This window comes from Anarrhichthys ocellatus, unplaced genomic scaffold (genome assembly GCF_004355925.1).
Source record: "Anarrhichthys ocellatus isolate YVR2014 unplaced genomic scaffold, GSC_Weel_1.0 scaffold7, whole genome shotgun sequence".
NCBI classification, from domain to species: domain Eukaryota; kingdom Metazoa; phylum Chordata; class Actinopteri; order Perciformes; family Anarhichadidae; genus Anarrhichthys; species Anarrhichthys ocellatus.
Window position 1 is genome coordinate 9,992,986 of NW_022280037.1, and position 16,117 is coordinate 10,009,102.

Here is a 16,117-nt window from a genome sequence, read left to right on the forward strand (position 1 = left end):
TCTAAGATTATACATTGTAATGTATTTGTTTTCTGTTGTCCTCTTTTGAAGAATATTCTTGTATATTCAGACAAATAACTAGCCAGAGATAATAGCACAAATAGATCTATTTAAGTCAGGGAGTTAGAGAGTCAGCTGAGGCAGTGAGAGTGTGAGCTCATTGGTCAGAATGCGATCCGGCAGGCAGACGGCCGGAGGAGGTGTTGGAGGATGTTGGTCAGCAGGCAGCGAGCGCGTGTAATCCCATTAATTAAGGCTTGCCTTAATGATAAGGGCACAGTCCTCAGTTTAGTACAGTGATCTTTACTGTGAGTCCGGACGACAGCATGTGACTCATGCAACGAGACAAGAATATACACCCCGTGCTCGTGTAACAGTAACGTGCTCTATTTTGGCTGTTGGTGTACAAGAAATGAATGGTCTTTACAGTGTTGTACTGAAAGGAGTGAGGCACATAGTGAGGCACAAATCACACCAGTCATCAGTTTTTTTTTTTGGTTGAGAGAAGCTCTTTTATTTCTATTGTGCACTGCATTTTGGGACAGGAGCTCCCATTGACCAAAAAGAGTCCGACATTTTAAATTTCACTTAATTTAGTCATTTTCCCTGCGTTAAAATAGGTCATATTCAAAACATGGATAACTGTAGCACACAGTATGCAGTTGCATGCATGTAACTGTATAATGTATGCAAGCTCACACACACACACGCACACACACACCCAATCTGGCAACAAGTATACAACATCTGCTCAGTGGGTGTGATCTATGACTTTGTGCTCATCTTCCCTGAGTCCTTAAATCCTCACTCCACACACACACACACACACACACACACACAGACCAGCTGTCCCCTCCTTATGAGCACCACTAAAGAACTTATACACGCCTGCTCTCAAAACACACGTCCGATGTGATACAACAGCTTAAATGAAAACAAACACATTTGTACACACAGCCAATTAAATCAATTCATCATGCTTGAGCATACGGCTGTATCAGGGGGGGGGGGATCTACCCACAATCCCTCAGCAAGGTCACACATACTCTCTGCTGCTAAAGCTAATCCTCTCAAGGATGCGTGTGTGTGTTTGTGTTTGTGTATCTGTATTTGTGTGTTTGTAATGATGTCCATCCGTGTGCATCAACAAAAGGTCTGCGCCCGAGATTGCTCATGTAGAAAAAGGGAGTGGACGATGGGAATCAGCTGCTCGCTGGATTTGTTTATGGAAAAGGGATTTTGAATTTGATTATCCAGTGAAATGAAACTGTTTTGTTTGAGCACTCAGTCACTCTGAACTGCTTTTTGAGTTTACGTGTTCCTGATTATTTTCAGGACTGTGATGGACCACTGATGGATGTTGTGTTTGAATGTGTTCAGGTCATGTTTTACTGAGGGTGTGTATCTGCGATGAGGAGGTATGTGTTTCTCAGTGTGTGTTCTGCTGTTCCACCATAACGTCCCATCTCCTCTGCTCTCCTCCTCCAGCTGAGGACTGCCAGCTGCTCTCTCAGATCCCCAAAGTGCGCTGCCTGAGAAACGGCAGGAGAGAGGGTGAGTGTGGAGGGACGGGGGGGGGGGGAGAGACTGCGGGCTTAAATGTGCTGTATGTGGTATGTTTTTTAACCCGTCCAAGTTATCTTCAATAACGAAAAAAATGAAAGTCATGTTTATTAGTACAGCACCTTTTAAAAACAGAGGCAACTCAAACGGATTTACATAATGCAAATGAATGCATTAGAACTACATTTAAAAAACAATATGAGGAGGAAAATAAAATGATTCATCTTTAATTAAATCAATTAAAGGTGCTAAATTCCAAATTCAGAGCATATCTATGATTGAGGGACGCTTCCACGCGGAATAATTCTGTGGCAACTAACAATCATTACTCTTATTCTTTTTTTTGACTTATCAATTAATTGTCTAGTAGTTAATACGTAAAAGAATAGTGAACAATAACCATCACAAGTACTAAGAGCCCATTCTGTGTGAACATAACCCCAAACTATTAAATTCACAATTAAATGAAAACGAGAAAAGACAAATATAATCACACTTTAGAAGCCTTAGAAGTCATTCTTGCTTGATAAATAGATTTAGATTTATGTTGATGTCAATCAATCAATCAATCAATCAGTTGTCTAATAATTTCAGCTCTACACATAACTGAGCCAGACTAACTATCAGAGCCATAATCTACACTAAAGAACCTCTTTGTGCACCTGTTACTTCCTGTGGACGGATGCATAGAGCTGACATGAGAAAGTCACTTGGACATCAACTCTACATCATTTTTTTCCGTTTCATCCTGATATTCAAAACCACGAAATGTTAAAAAAACTGTATAAAAACATGAAATCATTGTTTGTTTCATCGCCCACGTGATTCTGATTTGAATGAAGTTAATCCTGGAATTAGATTAAATCCTCGACCTTCAAAGCAAGAAAGATCAGCCAAACTAAAAAGAGCCAACAGAGAGCCATGTTGCTGATTTGTTTGCGTGTCTTAAAAAGAATCCCTTTTACTCCGGTTGCTGCTTTCTTTGGGCTCACGAACCACACGCTGACAAAACATAAGCATATTGAATTTAGGCCAGCAGTTCCCTACTGGCAGCTGAGGTACACAAGTCGGAGTGAGCTCCAAATCCATGCCATCATGTCAGGAAACAATCTCTATTTCATTTTTAAACCGGATGACCCAACAAATACAGAGACTTTCAGCAGAAGAAAGCAATCCCTGTCAGTGACTTTTGATTGATTTTAAGACGTGATTCCCTCTTTACGCAGCTCTTAATGGTTTCACACCTTCAGGCATCATTGACTTTCTCTCCTTTAATGTGCCAAACTGCTGCCTGAGGTCATCAAGCACTGGAGCAGAAAATGTACCTACAATTACAACAAGCAAGCATAAGGAGGCAGGCTAATGTTGCTATAGATGAACTGTACACTGTAAACTGTAAAACGAAAAAGCAGTAAATGCTCACATTGGACTGGACACAGCTAAGTATAGAATAACAAACCCTCTCTGTAAGCGTAGCTACATGTTGACCCCTGACAATCTAACAAAGGCAAAATGTCCAAAGGAAAAATTAATCTTAAAAAAGAATACTCACATATATGCTCCCATAAATATGCTCCCGTACTCACCAGGCAAATGGAGTTTGTTTTAACCGAATCAAACGGGTTAAAGATGTTTGAGTCAGAACAGCCTTGTTACAAAGTGCACTTCTGAGGAATTTAATTTAAAAAACAAGTATGACTCATATTTCTATACAACAAAAATAAATCAATTATTTTTTCACCCCTGCTGATGCCGTGAGCTGCGCAAGCGGAGAACAAAAGAAATAGATGATTTAATCTGAGAAACATGAACTCCTCAGTGAGGTTTAATACAGGTAAACTTAAAAGGATCAAATAATGAACTGAAAGTTAGACTTCAAGGCTGCTTTTTTTTTTGCCTTTTAAAAAAAAAAACACAATTATCTTCACAAACAGCTTCACAAGTTTCTGTTATTTGAACGATCTCTGAATTTGGAACAAAACTCTTCAGATGATGAGATGCATCTGTTTAATTAACCGAAGATTTCGCAGGAAAAAAAAGACAATTAACCCCCTCCACACGTGTCTGCGCTAAATGCAAATTACTGGGATTGTAGACACACTTTTGATGAGGAAAGACACCTTTATTACTATTCCCCTCCTGCCTGTAGCAATTCTGTTCTTAACTTGGTTTGTTTTAAAATAGATTTGACTCTCGGCTCCACATTAACACTGTTTTTTTCTGACAAGCACTTTGTGTTTGGGGCTAAAAGCGAGACACATTCTGGCGTCTACTTCAGACTAACACAATTATCCAGCTCCGTTTCAAAAAGCTTTTGGTTGCACAGACTCTTTTCCACCTAACAAGGTCTTCAAATAGTTCAGAACTTAAAAGGGAAATTGACACTGATTAAAACTTTACTCTGCATTTCTGCACTGTGCTGTTTGCTAGTATAGGCCTCTAACTCGTTCAGTCAGAAAACTGATCAAACCGAGATAATGTGACACGTGAAAACCTTTTCAACGTGGTTTCAATAGAGTCTGACTACATTTAACAACATCATTTGTAAACATGAGTCACTTGTAGTCATTAATCAGCAGCTTTCTGTTTTGAAACGATGGCCATTAATAAAACAAGAAGAAACACGTTGAGAAAGAGGCAGCGAGGCATGTTTCACTGTCAACAGTTGCCTCAGTAGACTAGAATGCAACTTAGAAAACTTAAAAAAAAACTTTTGCAATCATTCTCTTCACCTATCTATGCAATCCATACCGGAAGCACATCTGTTCACTTGTAGCTTTTGCAAGGCATTGTGGGAAAACAAAGGAATTAAAGTAACATTTACTAAAGTAGAAGTAGACAAGGCGATGCAGAGAGAGCGAGTGCATTAATCAACTGTGTTAACAGTGGTAACAATGTTTTTCCTTTTAGAAATGGACTCCAGTCATTAAATATTAGTCTTCCATAAAGTTGAGGGACTTTCAAATGACGGTTAATAAAACTAACTGTAAAGAATGTATGCATCTGAGGTTGAAATATCCAGAATTCAAATACTAAGAAAACACATCCGACGTTAATAATAACTCAACAACTCAGTATTCTCCTCAAACTTGACAAAACAGAAGATGGAGGAGTAGAATCCTTGTCATTTTGATAAGTGAAGTAATGACATGTCAAATCAGTAGAGTCCACCTTCCATAGCGACCCATAAATGTGCTTTAGTTTCATGCTGGCACTCACTTCGCCACATTAGGCATCGAAATATTGAAGTCCCTACTTGCGGTGAAGCAGCATCCAATTTTCTCAAATTGGAAATATTGGACCGGTTTCAGACTTCCGTGTCATTTCCCCCCCCCCCCGCTCTCCCTCAGGTCTGATCCGATCACGTGTGCGTGGAGCCAACACGGCCTCGGCCTCCATCTTGACCTTCTTGGACAGCCACTGCGAGGTCAACGCTGATTGGCTGCAGCCGATGATCCAGAGAGTCAAGGAGGTACAGACCGTCAGGCGCACAGTCTGCCTTCATTCACACTCTCCAATTAGACACTCAAGACGTGCAGCTCACACACACATACACACACACACGCACACACACACAACACGTTTCTGAGGTGAACGGTTGTGTTTTGCGGCTGTGATATAAAGCTTCAGAGGATTTTGCTCTTTTTCTTGGTAGATTTGATTGGCTGCAATGTAATACGTTGGCAGCGCATATTGTTGAATAAACACTTAATTTGATTGAATTCAAACTATACCCGAAATCACACTCCACCTTGCCGCTGCTGGAAACATTATGTAGTCATATTCCCAACCAATCCGTTGTCTACTTGACTCCGGAGTGTTTTACGACATGAATTCAGTTGGTCTGGTTTGTGTTTTGATGCGGTGGTTTGTGTTGTGCGTTTCTTCTCGCTTCAGGCTGCATGTCAGATTCATTTCTAATCAAAAACAGTCTTTTTCTTTAATGCAGTGGGAAGAGTTTCCCCCTTTCACCGCATCCTACAAATTAGATTATGCAGCCCACCAGAGACACTACCATCACATTCATGCATGAATGTTTCACAATTCAAAAATGCGACCGGGATGAAATGCAAAACCAGACGCTTTTTATTATCAGGGGAATTTATTCATTTTTTTCTCCGTCATTTTTAGTATCAGTGGTATTTTCATGTGAACTTTCAAGGGCGTTTTGGCTTTGAGCCCTCACCGGTTCTGTCTGCTTTTCTCTATCAATTCAACAAAGTCACACAAGAAAAGCGCACACGGGGAATGTAAATAAATGATTAGAGACTCGTAAGCGTCTGCAGAGATGAGCGTGTGCACTCACCGAGACATGAGTGTCTGGTATTTTGATAAAGAGAGATGTAGCTGTGGAAACCTTCCTCACTTGCTAATGAGTAATAGGCTGTTTGTTGGCAGTGTCTTTCCTCCCCTGACATTATTAACCTGCGACTGGGCTCTAAGCAGCACAGCTGCTCTCCCAAATCCTCTGCCATCCACCATCGCAGGCAAACATTCCCACTGACTGTGCAACAGGAGCTTCGTCAGTTCTCCTCTCTCGTGTGCTCCCACTGAAGTCTGACTCTCGGAGAGAGCTGCTTCCATGTGTGCTTCAGTCTCTTGGTTTAAAGGAAGAGCTGCGTTTGTTTCAGCTGCCTCGATGTCTACAAGCTCTCTTCTACTTTTTCTCTTCTTCCTCCTCTGCTTTTTAGCAGCTTCTCCAATCCTCTCGATGCACAAAGAGTCATTGACATACATTAAAGGAATAGTTTGACATTTTAGGAAATACATTTATTCACTCTCTTGCCGAGAGTTTGCTGAGAAGATCTTTACCGCTCTGTCTGTACTGTAAATATATGCAGCTGCTTAGCTTAGCTTAGCATACAGACTGGAAACGGGGAAACTGCTAACATGGCTAAGAATAACAAAAATCCACCTACCGGTACTTCCAAAACTCACACTAATTAACACGTCAGTTGTTTAATCTGTACACAAGTTCAATTTACAGTTTCACAGGTTTATGTGTTTTTACACTTTTTTTGTGCTGACGGAAATAAAAAAAAGTGCTATTGCGTGTAAATTAGTAAGTGTTGGAGGTGCTGGTAGCTCTGTTTAGTTAACTTTGGACGGAGCCACGTTAGCTGTTTCCCCCAATTTCTCGCCTTTATGCTAAGCTACGCTAACTTTCTCCTGACTGGAGCTGTACTGAACCTTTACCCCACAACCATGAGAATAGTAACAATCTTCTCATCTAACCCTCAGCAAGAGAGTATCTCCCAAAATGTAGAATGATTCCTTTTAAAAGAGCAATAAATAAAGTATTTGTTCTTTGCTGTAGGACAAAACTCTGTTTGTTCAGAAAGTACACCAGACAAGAACCCAAACTGAAACGTTGCATGCAGCAAAACTGTACAATGTGTTATTCAGAAGACTCTGCACATTGTGAGTGTGTGCACATCGTGTTTGCGTTGCTGTACACTCATACTTGGCTCTGGGCGGCTGTGACTCATCCAGCTTGCATTACAATCTTTCAGTCTGGCATTCATGAGAGCGTAGGGCTCAGTGATAATTCACCAGCTCCTCGGCCCGGCTGCACCCGGTCCTGGATTCATCAGTCTTCCCGAGACCTCAGTTCTGGGTTCACGAAGGCCTCTGAGGGCAGGAACACTGATGAAGGATCACCGTCTATCTCCTTTTAATGCAACATAATGACACTTTTCATTTTTTAATTTAGAGCAGCAAATGAACCCACTTGAATGTAATTCGAAATGAAGTACTTATAATGAGCTCGCTGCTCATAAATGTACAGGGATTAGAGATTTAAGTTCAGTGAAAGATATAGCTTATAAGGCTGGGGTGACATTTAATACCTTCTTAAAAGTCATTACCTTTTTTAGACCATGGAGAATAATTGTAATGTGCCGGATGAATTTAGCTACAGCAGTTGTACACTTAACAATTGGATAATAATACATCATTCCTGGATGCCCCTCTCCCCTCTTTTTCTTGCCTTTCTTCACTGACCATAACTAATGACGTGGCCCCCAAACCTTTTTAAGTTGTGACTCCATAAATGTTTGATTTGTCTGTTTTATATGAATAATTTAAGAGTCCTGAAGAAGTAAAATGATCCAGTAATTGACATGAAAATGCAATGATTAGTAGAAAGTCTGAAAGCATAAACACAACTTTGTGTAGCAGAAGAAGACCCTTTTTTATATGTCGTTCCTCTCCTGTTAATCATCGTGCAATCCCTCTGCTCCTTCCTATTTATCTCTGGACCTGACGCCAGGCTGGGGACCATTTGTCTAAAACACCAGAAACAATTTGCATTTTAGCTCAGACACATTCATCAGAAATGGAACAGAAACAGCCTCATTGATTCAGTGAAATCCGGTGCCAAAATATTTATCTTTAAGTGAATTCTTTCTGTGGTTGAGATGGAGCTAAATTCAACTATTTTATATGAAGTTTGGTAGTTTTATCTAAAGCAAACAATCATATTTATGAGATCTCATATTGCATTCTTAATTACTCAAGAGAATACTTTCTGTGAAGTCAAAAGTACCACAAACAATGAGAGTTCCACACAGTGTATGAGCAATAAGCGTGTACAGTGACAACATGATTCAAGGCAAAAAAAAAAAAAAGAATTCTGGCTGGCTCTTGACCTTTTCGCCCAAGCTAGACAGTGCGTCCTCTGTTGGGCTCTTATTCAGAGACAGATGTGACATTACTCAGCGATGAAGCAAAGGAATAGAGGTCTACACTCGCCAAATGACATTTGAAAACTGAAATTCAGTGTGCACAAAACACGCTTCACTTCATCATGTCAATTATTTCACTTTTCCAAATTAGCATCCAGTAGAAGAATAAGCCTAAATTCCTTCATTGGCTACACTAAAAACAGCCAGATGTGAGGGACAAAATGACAGCACTCCGCAATAAATTCAAACACAGAACGAGAGAATAAAAAAAGAGTGGGAGAGGGTCGAAATATTGAGAGATCATCCATTTTGCAAGTGCAGCCTCTTCATGCATTTTCAAATCACAGATGCTCATTAAAAGCCCCATAAATGTCTATTGCTTAAAGCTGTTGAGAGCATCACTTTCCAAATTGCTCTCTGGCAGAGTGGCTTTTCACACCCGCTCCCTCCCTCCCACACACACACACACACACACACACACACACACACACACACACACACACACTCTTTGGTCCAATGAACACAAAGTTCACGACGGGTTCAACCTCTGAGCAAAGAGAGGGACGGCTCTAATTAGAGACAGCCAGTTGGATTGTCCCGATGCTAAGCTGCGCGACTACACGAACACTTTCAGATGCCTCATGGGCAAACAGCAGTGTTGGCACAGATGGATGTTCACAGACAGATGCAGATAACACTCACGCACAAACAAACACACACGCTATCAGCAGTCAACAGTTCTCTTGTGCTTTACTTTAAGGTTCATGTTACTTCCTCATCCGGAGGTAGTTTTAGCTTTTCAGAGTTTATTTGTCCGCTGCTGTGCGAAGAATCGCTTATGTTTACAATATAAGCAGCAAATTCAAAGTCCGCTTTGAGCTCACATGAATTTGTAAAGTGTTCTGTTCCAGTTCACTAGAAAGAGGGAGGCGGGCTGTAACCAGTAATCATCTCTTTTTATTAGAACAGGCAGTTAATCAATAAATAAACCTGTTTTTAGCCACATATTCCAGTTGGAGACTACTTCAGTGCCCCCACAGCACAATCTGACATTTAATACTCATTAGTGATATAGATTGATTTATTTTCTTGACATACACACAAAGAAAACTTCATTACTTTGCTAAACTTTCACTTGATCCTGAAAGAGATTCTCGTCTGAAACGTTTTTCAATAAAAAGTTGTGTTGTGTAATGGTTGTTTTTGAATGTTGTTCCTGTCAGTCTGAGACCAAAAGTCTGAGACCGAAATGTCTGTAACATTGGCCATCGGCCCCCACCTTTGCTCATTCTGTATAAGGAAAGCTTCTTCACTTTTTTTCTTGGTTCTTCCTCACTGAGACTGTACGCATTCTGTTGTGATGATTGAACCTTCTCTGCGCAGAGAATAAATACTTAAAAGACAACCTGGTTTTTGGTATTATGTATTTCAGCATTAAAAGACTCACGCAAAGCAGATATAGGATTTTTTTCCACCACAGTTGTTATCAACATTTATTAGTATTTACAGACTGCCTGTTAATGCTCAATAGAGGAGCTCAATTACAGTGTTGGGGTGAATCTTCACTGGACTCATGTTTCGATGACAATGCACTTGTCAACGATTATTTTTCATCAATTTATACAAGCAGTCTGAATAATCTGAACTCCCATTTTATTTAAAAAGTCCTTTAATAAAAAGTCCTGTAATATAAAAAGCTTCATCTCAACCTCACTACATTAAACATTACCAAAAATAAAACATGAATCCTTCTGTAGTGCATTACAAGTGTGCTGTAATCTATATATTGAGGTTCGTGGACTTTAGTTAGTTAGTTACTTTTCTTTACTCATAGCTAATTTGGTTGAAGTCAATGTCCCTCCTGACAGAACGACACGTTGGCTGAATTTCAGCCCAGCACTGTTGAAACAGAGCAGCTAATATTGGTAACGAGAGCGACAAGTTAGCAGACTTGGGAATAAACCTTCGAGATAAAAATCCACGCCTCTCCCTTTTTCCTGACATTTCCACCTCTTTGGCTTATATGCCTAATTAAAAACAAAACATGAAATGAGATGCTTCATGTCATTAAAATGTCTTTCTACAGGATTAGTTATCTTTGATTGAAGGGGTTTGACCTCTTTTCACTATTTCCCGTCTCCATGCACCTGCTTAGCAATTAACGTTGTGCCATAAATCCCTTCTCTGCATTCATCAGTTATTAAAAAGAGTCCCCGTCCTAATTATTCAGACACATAATGCTGTCGAGGTATTTACGCGACAATCTGCTTAACATAGAAATAATTGCTGTATCATGGATAAACGTGACTGTTTGATGTGGACAATCTCTCCACCACATCACCTATGTAACTTAAATGTAATGGATTATAATATATAAAACATGCATAAAACACTGACTTAAAACGGCATATAAGTTCAAACGTAGATGTTCAATCATGTCTCAATAATAATGTGTCCTTCTCCTCTCATGCAGGACCATACGCGAGTGGTCAGCCCCATCATTGATGTCATCAGCCTGGATAACTTTGCCTATTTGGCTGCTTCTGCTGACTTGAGAGGAGGTCAGGACACAGCACACAAATCATGTACAGTGACGGCTGATAGCACACAAGCTGCAGTCAAAGAAAACCCTTTTTGGAAACTCCCTCGTTGTATGACATCACGATGCCTTCCAGAATAATTCAAAACACATGATAGAAATTCCTGAATGGATTAGTAAAGTTTGCCAAGATGCAATGTTTTCATTGAAGCTAACTAAAAGGTTAAATCATGAAAGTTAGTTCAACTGAAATCTGCAAAATACTCTAATCTGTCTTCTCCTGTAGAATAAGTGTTTGTAACTGGATCTGACCTGTTGTGCTCTCTTTCTTTTCAGGATTTGACTGGAGTCTCCACTTCAAATGGGAGCAGATTCCAATCGAGCAGAAAATGGCGAGGAGCGACCCGACACAGGCAATCAGGTCTGTCGACACTGCTCGTCTTCATCCCTCTTCCTCTTCCTTTGTGCTGTTGGGATCCATAGAGCCTTTGGAAACGTTTCAGACCTGAACATTTCCTCATGAACATAATGTTGCGACACATGCTTGAATACAAAAAAATATATTTGTCTTCCTAGATGTTTTTTGTCTAGTGATACCCAAAATGGTTCAATTCTGGTTTTAAATGGTTAAAACTTCTCTTTTAACCATTTTAAAACCTTTTCTGCCTGTCTGCTCTATTCTGTCACGTAGGAACCTTTGTGGTGTCTCTTGTTTAAAGATTAAATTCCTTTGCCCATGGCAGGAAAAATAAGCTGCTGGCCCCCTTTTACTGTAACCCACTGTTCTTGTGTCTGGATGTTTTTCTACCCTAAAATACGATTCCCCAGTTTGCGAAATTGTAAAATGATGTAACACAAATTAATTTAGGAATACACAACATGTTAGCACAAATATCAAATCATAAAACTAGTATTTGACACAAGGACCCTCCACAAAACCACCTTGAGGCCTTTATTTTGTCAGTGGATGTTGTGCTTTACTTCCACACAAATGTTTAGTTGAATTAGCACAAAGCAGTTAACACACAGTCAGCCTGGAGCTCACACGGCCTGTGGAGTTGCACCCTTGGACAACTTATTATACATCTAACTATGAACTAAGAATGTGAGCTATAATGTAACTTCAATTGAAGCATGAAGTCTTCTCTGCAGAATTAGAAATCATCGTCATCACGCGATCCTATACAAACTTCCCAGACTCCTCTGGCTGCACTGAAAATGTCTCTCTGAATAAGAGAGTGAGTTACATGAAATGACTCCGCTCTACTCTGCAGGACTCCGGTCATCGCTGGTGGGATCTTCGTCATGGACAAGAGCTGGTTCAACCACCTGGGCCAGTATGACACCCACATGGACATCTGGGGAGGGGAGAACTTTGGTGAGCTCGCTCAACTTTTACCTGAATCATCCTTCACAGGGGTCCTACTCAGAATGTCTTTGAGGCAAAACCCAGCTTTACTCTACCCTGCTGGAAAACTTATCATATCATAAAATAACATTGTAAATATTCCTAATTGTATCGTTTAATTCTAATTATTTTCTTAAACTTCCTTTTTCTAAAAGATGTTTACATTTTGGTAGAGGAGAAGTAGGTGGGCAGGAGATCACACTCGTACTTTAGTAGATTTAAAGCATACTGAATTTGAATATTTAACCAAATCTTTATACGTAGCTTCTCTAAACTTCAACATCGCACAAGTCACTGTATTAAAAGGAAAATCAATGAGGGATAATGAATTTTACCTGCTTGCAACCCATTAGTATACTTACAGTAAAATAGAAGAACAATGATTTTCTTCTGCTGAATATCAATAATTTGGAACTATTTGAAATGAATAAACAATGATTATTCCTCTTCTTGACTGCCATGTGTATTTGTAAAAAAATAAAATAACCTGCTCTATCCAATGACACGGCCGTCATGAATACACAAATAATATTGAAAAAGTCCAATTCAAGTCATGAAACTGGCATTCATTTACATTTAATGTACTGAGCCGTGTTGGGTCTGGACCACTGCAGATGCTTCTGGATGCTGCAGAGGCCCAGCAGCCCGTTCTGTAGATGCCAATTGTGTCCTTGGAATTTGCAGCAGAGCATTAAATTATCCGCAATAACAGCTTTCATACTGCTGATTTACAGCTTACTGTATATCCATCTACTGCATCAAAAATATATCGGATGAACATGGCCGGGTCGATATTGTGATGATGCAGACCATTAATAATTTACACACACACACACACACACACACACACACACACACACACACACACACATATATATATATACAGTATATATATATATATATGGCTGACTACCTACCTGCATACTTGACCTCATCCTCTTGTCTGTCCTCCTGCAGAGCTTTCTTTCCGGGTGTGGATGTGCGGAGGAAGCCTGGAGATTCTTCCTTGCAGCCGCGTGGGTCACGTGTTCAGGAAACGGCACCCTTACGACTTCCCAGAAGGCAATGCTCTCACCTACATTAAGTGAGTGGGTTGACCTGTGAGACCTGTGAGGCCTGAACAGCCTGCAAAGAAACTCAGGGATTCAGCAACAAAAATGTATTATAATTATAGAACTTCATAGGTTGTTTTGCTCCATTTTATCTCATCATTTTTAACTACAGTTGGTTGTACAAATCACCAAAGTGTTTCTTAAAGGTCTATTTGTATTTAGTTTTTTATTGAGTAAGTAACCACAGTGAAATACAGAGCAAATAAATATCTCAACTATACAGTTATTATAAAATATGGGGCAAAAAAAGATTTGGATTTCCTGGATTAAAGGCTTAATGCTGTGTGTTTATTTCACTCTTTAGTTTTCTTTCCTCTCCATCTGAACACAGACAATATTTACCACCAATGTGCTGTACAGAATGTCAACTTCGGCTGTAAATACTATCGAGTTTTGTGTAATCTTGTCTAAAAGATACTGCTGCACGTTGGATTGGTCTGAAATACACCAAATTGTCTCCTTGGCCGGTTTGTCTTCACTTGCAAATACACAAAGAATTTAAGGAGGATGACATTCCTGATGGAGACGTGGGGCTTTCGTGGTGTCTGAACACCAATGTGTGTGTGACACTGTCATTAGAGCTGCCCCCAGGAATGCCAGCAGCACTGTCATTACTGTGTCTGAGCAGGTGTTGTGTGTCTGTGTCCGTGCAGGAACACCCGGCGTGCTGCCGAGGTGTGGATGGACGAGTATAAACAGTACTACTACTCTGCGAGGCCGTCAGCCCAGGGCAAGGCCTTTGGCAGGTTTGTCCGTTTTATTCTCTCCTTCTTCTCTCAACGGTTAGACACTCACTGATTTTGTCTTTATTGTATATTTCAGATTCCATGTTTTATGAATTCTTTAATGTTTCAGTCAGGCAATCAATGTGGTAAACAAGTTGTTCTACCCATGCTCATCATTTCCGATACAAACTATTTGTCGCCATACAAACTCTTGTGAAAGTAGAGCTAGTATGCAAGATCTCTGTATTTCACCATTTTCTTACATGCACTTTTTAAGGCTATTTGTATCTCGTGCTGAAACTTACAGTTATGTTCATTATAGATTCACTTTCTGATTATATTCTTGATTCATCACAGAATCATTTTGTCTATAAAATATCAGAAAATATAGAAAAAATGTGAAATTAATGAAAAATGACGAGTTCCCAGAGCCCACGGTGGTATCTTTGAATTTCCTGTTTTATCCAATCATAAACTATTTAGTTCACTGTCATATATGACAAAGTAAAGCAGCAAAGCCTCACATTTAAGAAGCTGGAACCAGAGAATGATGCAGTTTTTACTTGCAAAATTACTGAAACGATAAACTGATCAGCAAGATTGTAGCAAAATTAATTTTGTGTTGATTAATTAATAGATTATTGATCTAAACTATATTTGAATCAAAGAAACGCAAGCGAGCACTCAGTGCTGTGGTTGTTGATTACAACAGAATGCGCTCTTTGGTATTCGTGGAAAAGAGGTTCAACACAGTTAATAATTAGATCTCTGCATTAAGATCTCACTTTTTATCTTTACTCTCCATCCTTCCCTTTCCCGTTTTCTTCTCTCTGCTGTATCTCTCGTTCTGTTTGTCTCTGCATCCTCATGTGTTGTTGTTTTTTGTAGCATTGCAGACCGTCTGACTCTGCGGCGGAAGTTGAACTGCAAACCTTTCCGCTGGTACATGGAGAACGTCTATCCTGAGCTGAGGTACGACACATTTTAATCCAAATATAATTATTGAATGGAGGTGTATGGTATGACTGCAGGTTATCCTGGCATGCCTGACCTGTGGATACAATTGGTAGTACTTATTTTGAACTGTTATTTAACATCAACAAGGGCTCCAAACACCATTAAAAACCAAACAAATATAAAATACTTTTGTGTTTGTTTGTGTTTGTTTTGATTTGGGCTGAAATGAGATAAAAATGATTTAATTTCAGAACTAAAAAGCCATGTTTAGAGAAAGAAAAGACACATTGATAAATGCAGTCAAAATCTCTTCTTCCCGAGCACCTAAATTAGAAAAATATGCGAAAATCCTTGGAATTAATATGACACCACATTCAGAACCAATGATGTTAATACATCCAATTTGGATGGGAACATCTGAGTGGGGTATTAGAGTTGATCCCACCAGCTTGTTTCTTAAGCCGCTGCTAGTTGCTCCATGCCATGCTTCCAAATAACTGTGGTTTCTTGACTTGTAATTGTATATTTTCATAAGAGCGTGTTGTAATAGGGCACATTACCTAGCGGTGCGATCCAAATCCTCAATAGGGAAACCAGTCAATTCAATCCATCTGTTCTTTCTTGTCGTAATGAGACCTCTCATTGGCCTCTCCCTCTCCTCTCTCTCAATGGCTCCCTCAGGGTCCCCGAGCAGGAAGCGGTGTCCAGTGTGCTGAGACAAGGCGGTTTGTGTCTGGAGGCCCGTGGGACAGACACCCTCGGCCTGGCAGAGTGCCGGGGCATCGGAGGCATCAGGCCGCAGTCGCAGGTCAGGACTCTGACACTAGGGCGAGACTCTGGCTCGTACAATTAAAGTCTGAATTATTATCAGAAAGCGTGCAGTGGTTTGACCTGACAATGCTCAACAATGGATGCTTCGATTCGTACAAAGTTTAATGACTTATGTAATGGAGTAAATATTTATTCTGCGATTCCTCCTACAAATTAGCATAAACTATGGTAACGTCTATGGCGAAAATATGACAATTTTATCAACATATTAATGCCACAATCCTTCAGTCTTTAACCTTTGTAGACTATATATATATATATATATATATATATATATATATATATATATATATATA

At 39.8% G+C, this 16,117-nt stretch overlaps 1 protein-coding gene across 1 annotated transcript in view; it reads left to right on the plus strand.

The window, feature by feature from the left end:
- Positions 1-16,117, plus strand: part of galnt16 (UDP-N-acetyl-alpha-D-galactosamine:polypeptide N-acetylgalactosaminyltransferase 16) — a 32,379-nt gene that overhangs the window by 11,807 nt on the left and 4,455 nt on the right. Inside the window, exons 5-13 of the mRNA XM_031847467.1 lie at positions 1,489-1,554; positions 4,914-5,035; positions 10,723-10,810; positions 11,125-11,209; positions 12,063-12,166; positions 13,154-13,280; positions 13,962-14,054; positions 14,922-15,005; positions 15,672-15,798. Coding sequence (XP_031703327.1) covers positions 1,489-1,554; positions 4,914-5,035; positions 10,723-10,810; positions 11,125-11,209; positions 12,063-12,166; positions 13,154-13,280; positions 13,962-14,054; positions 14,922-15,005; positions 15,672-15,798 — 896 coding nt within the window. The remainder of the gene's footprint in view (positions 1-1,488; positions 1,555-4,913; positions 5,036-10,722; positions 10,811-11,124; positions 11,210-12,062; positions 12,167-13,153; positions 13,281-13,961; positions 14,055-14,921; positions 15,006-15,671; positions 15,799-16,117) is intronic.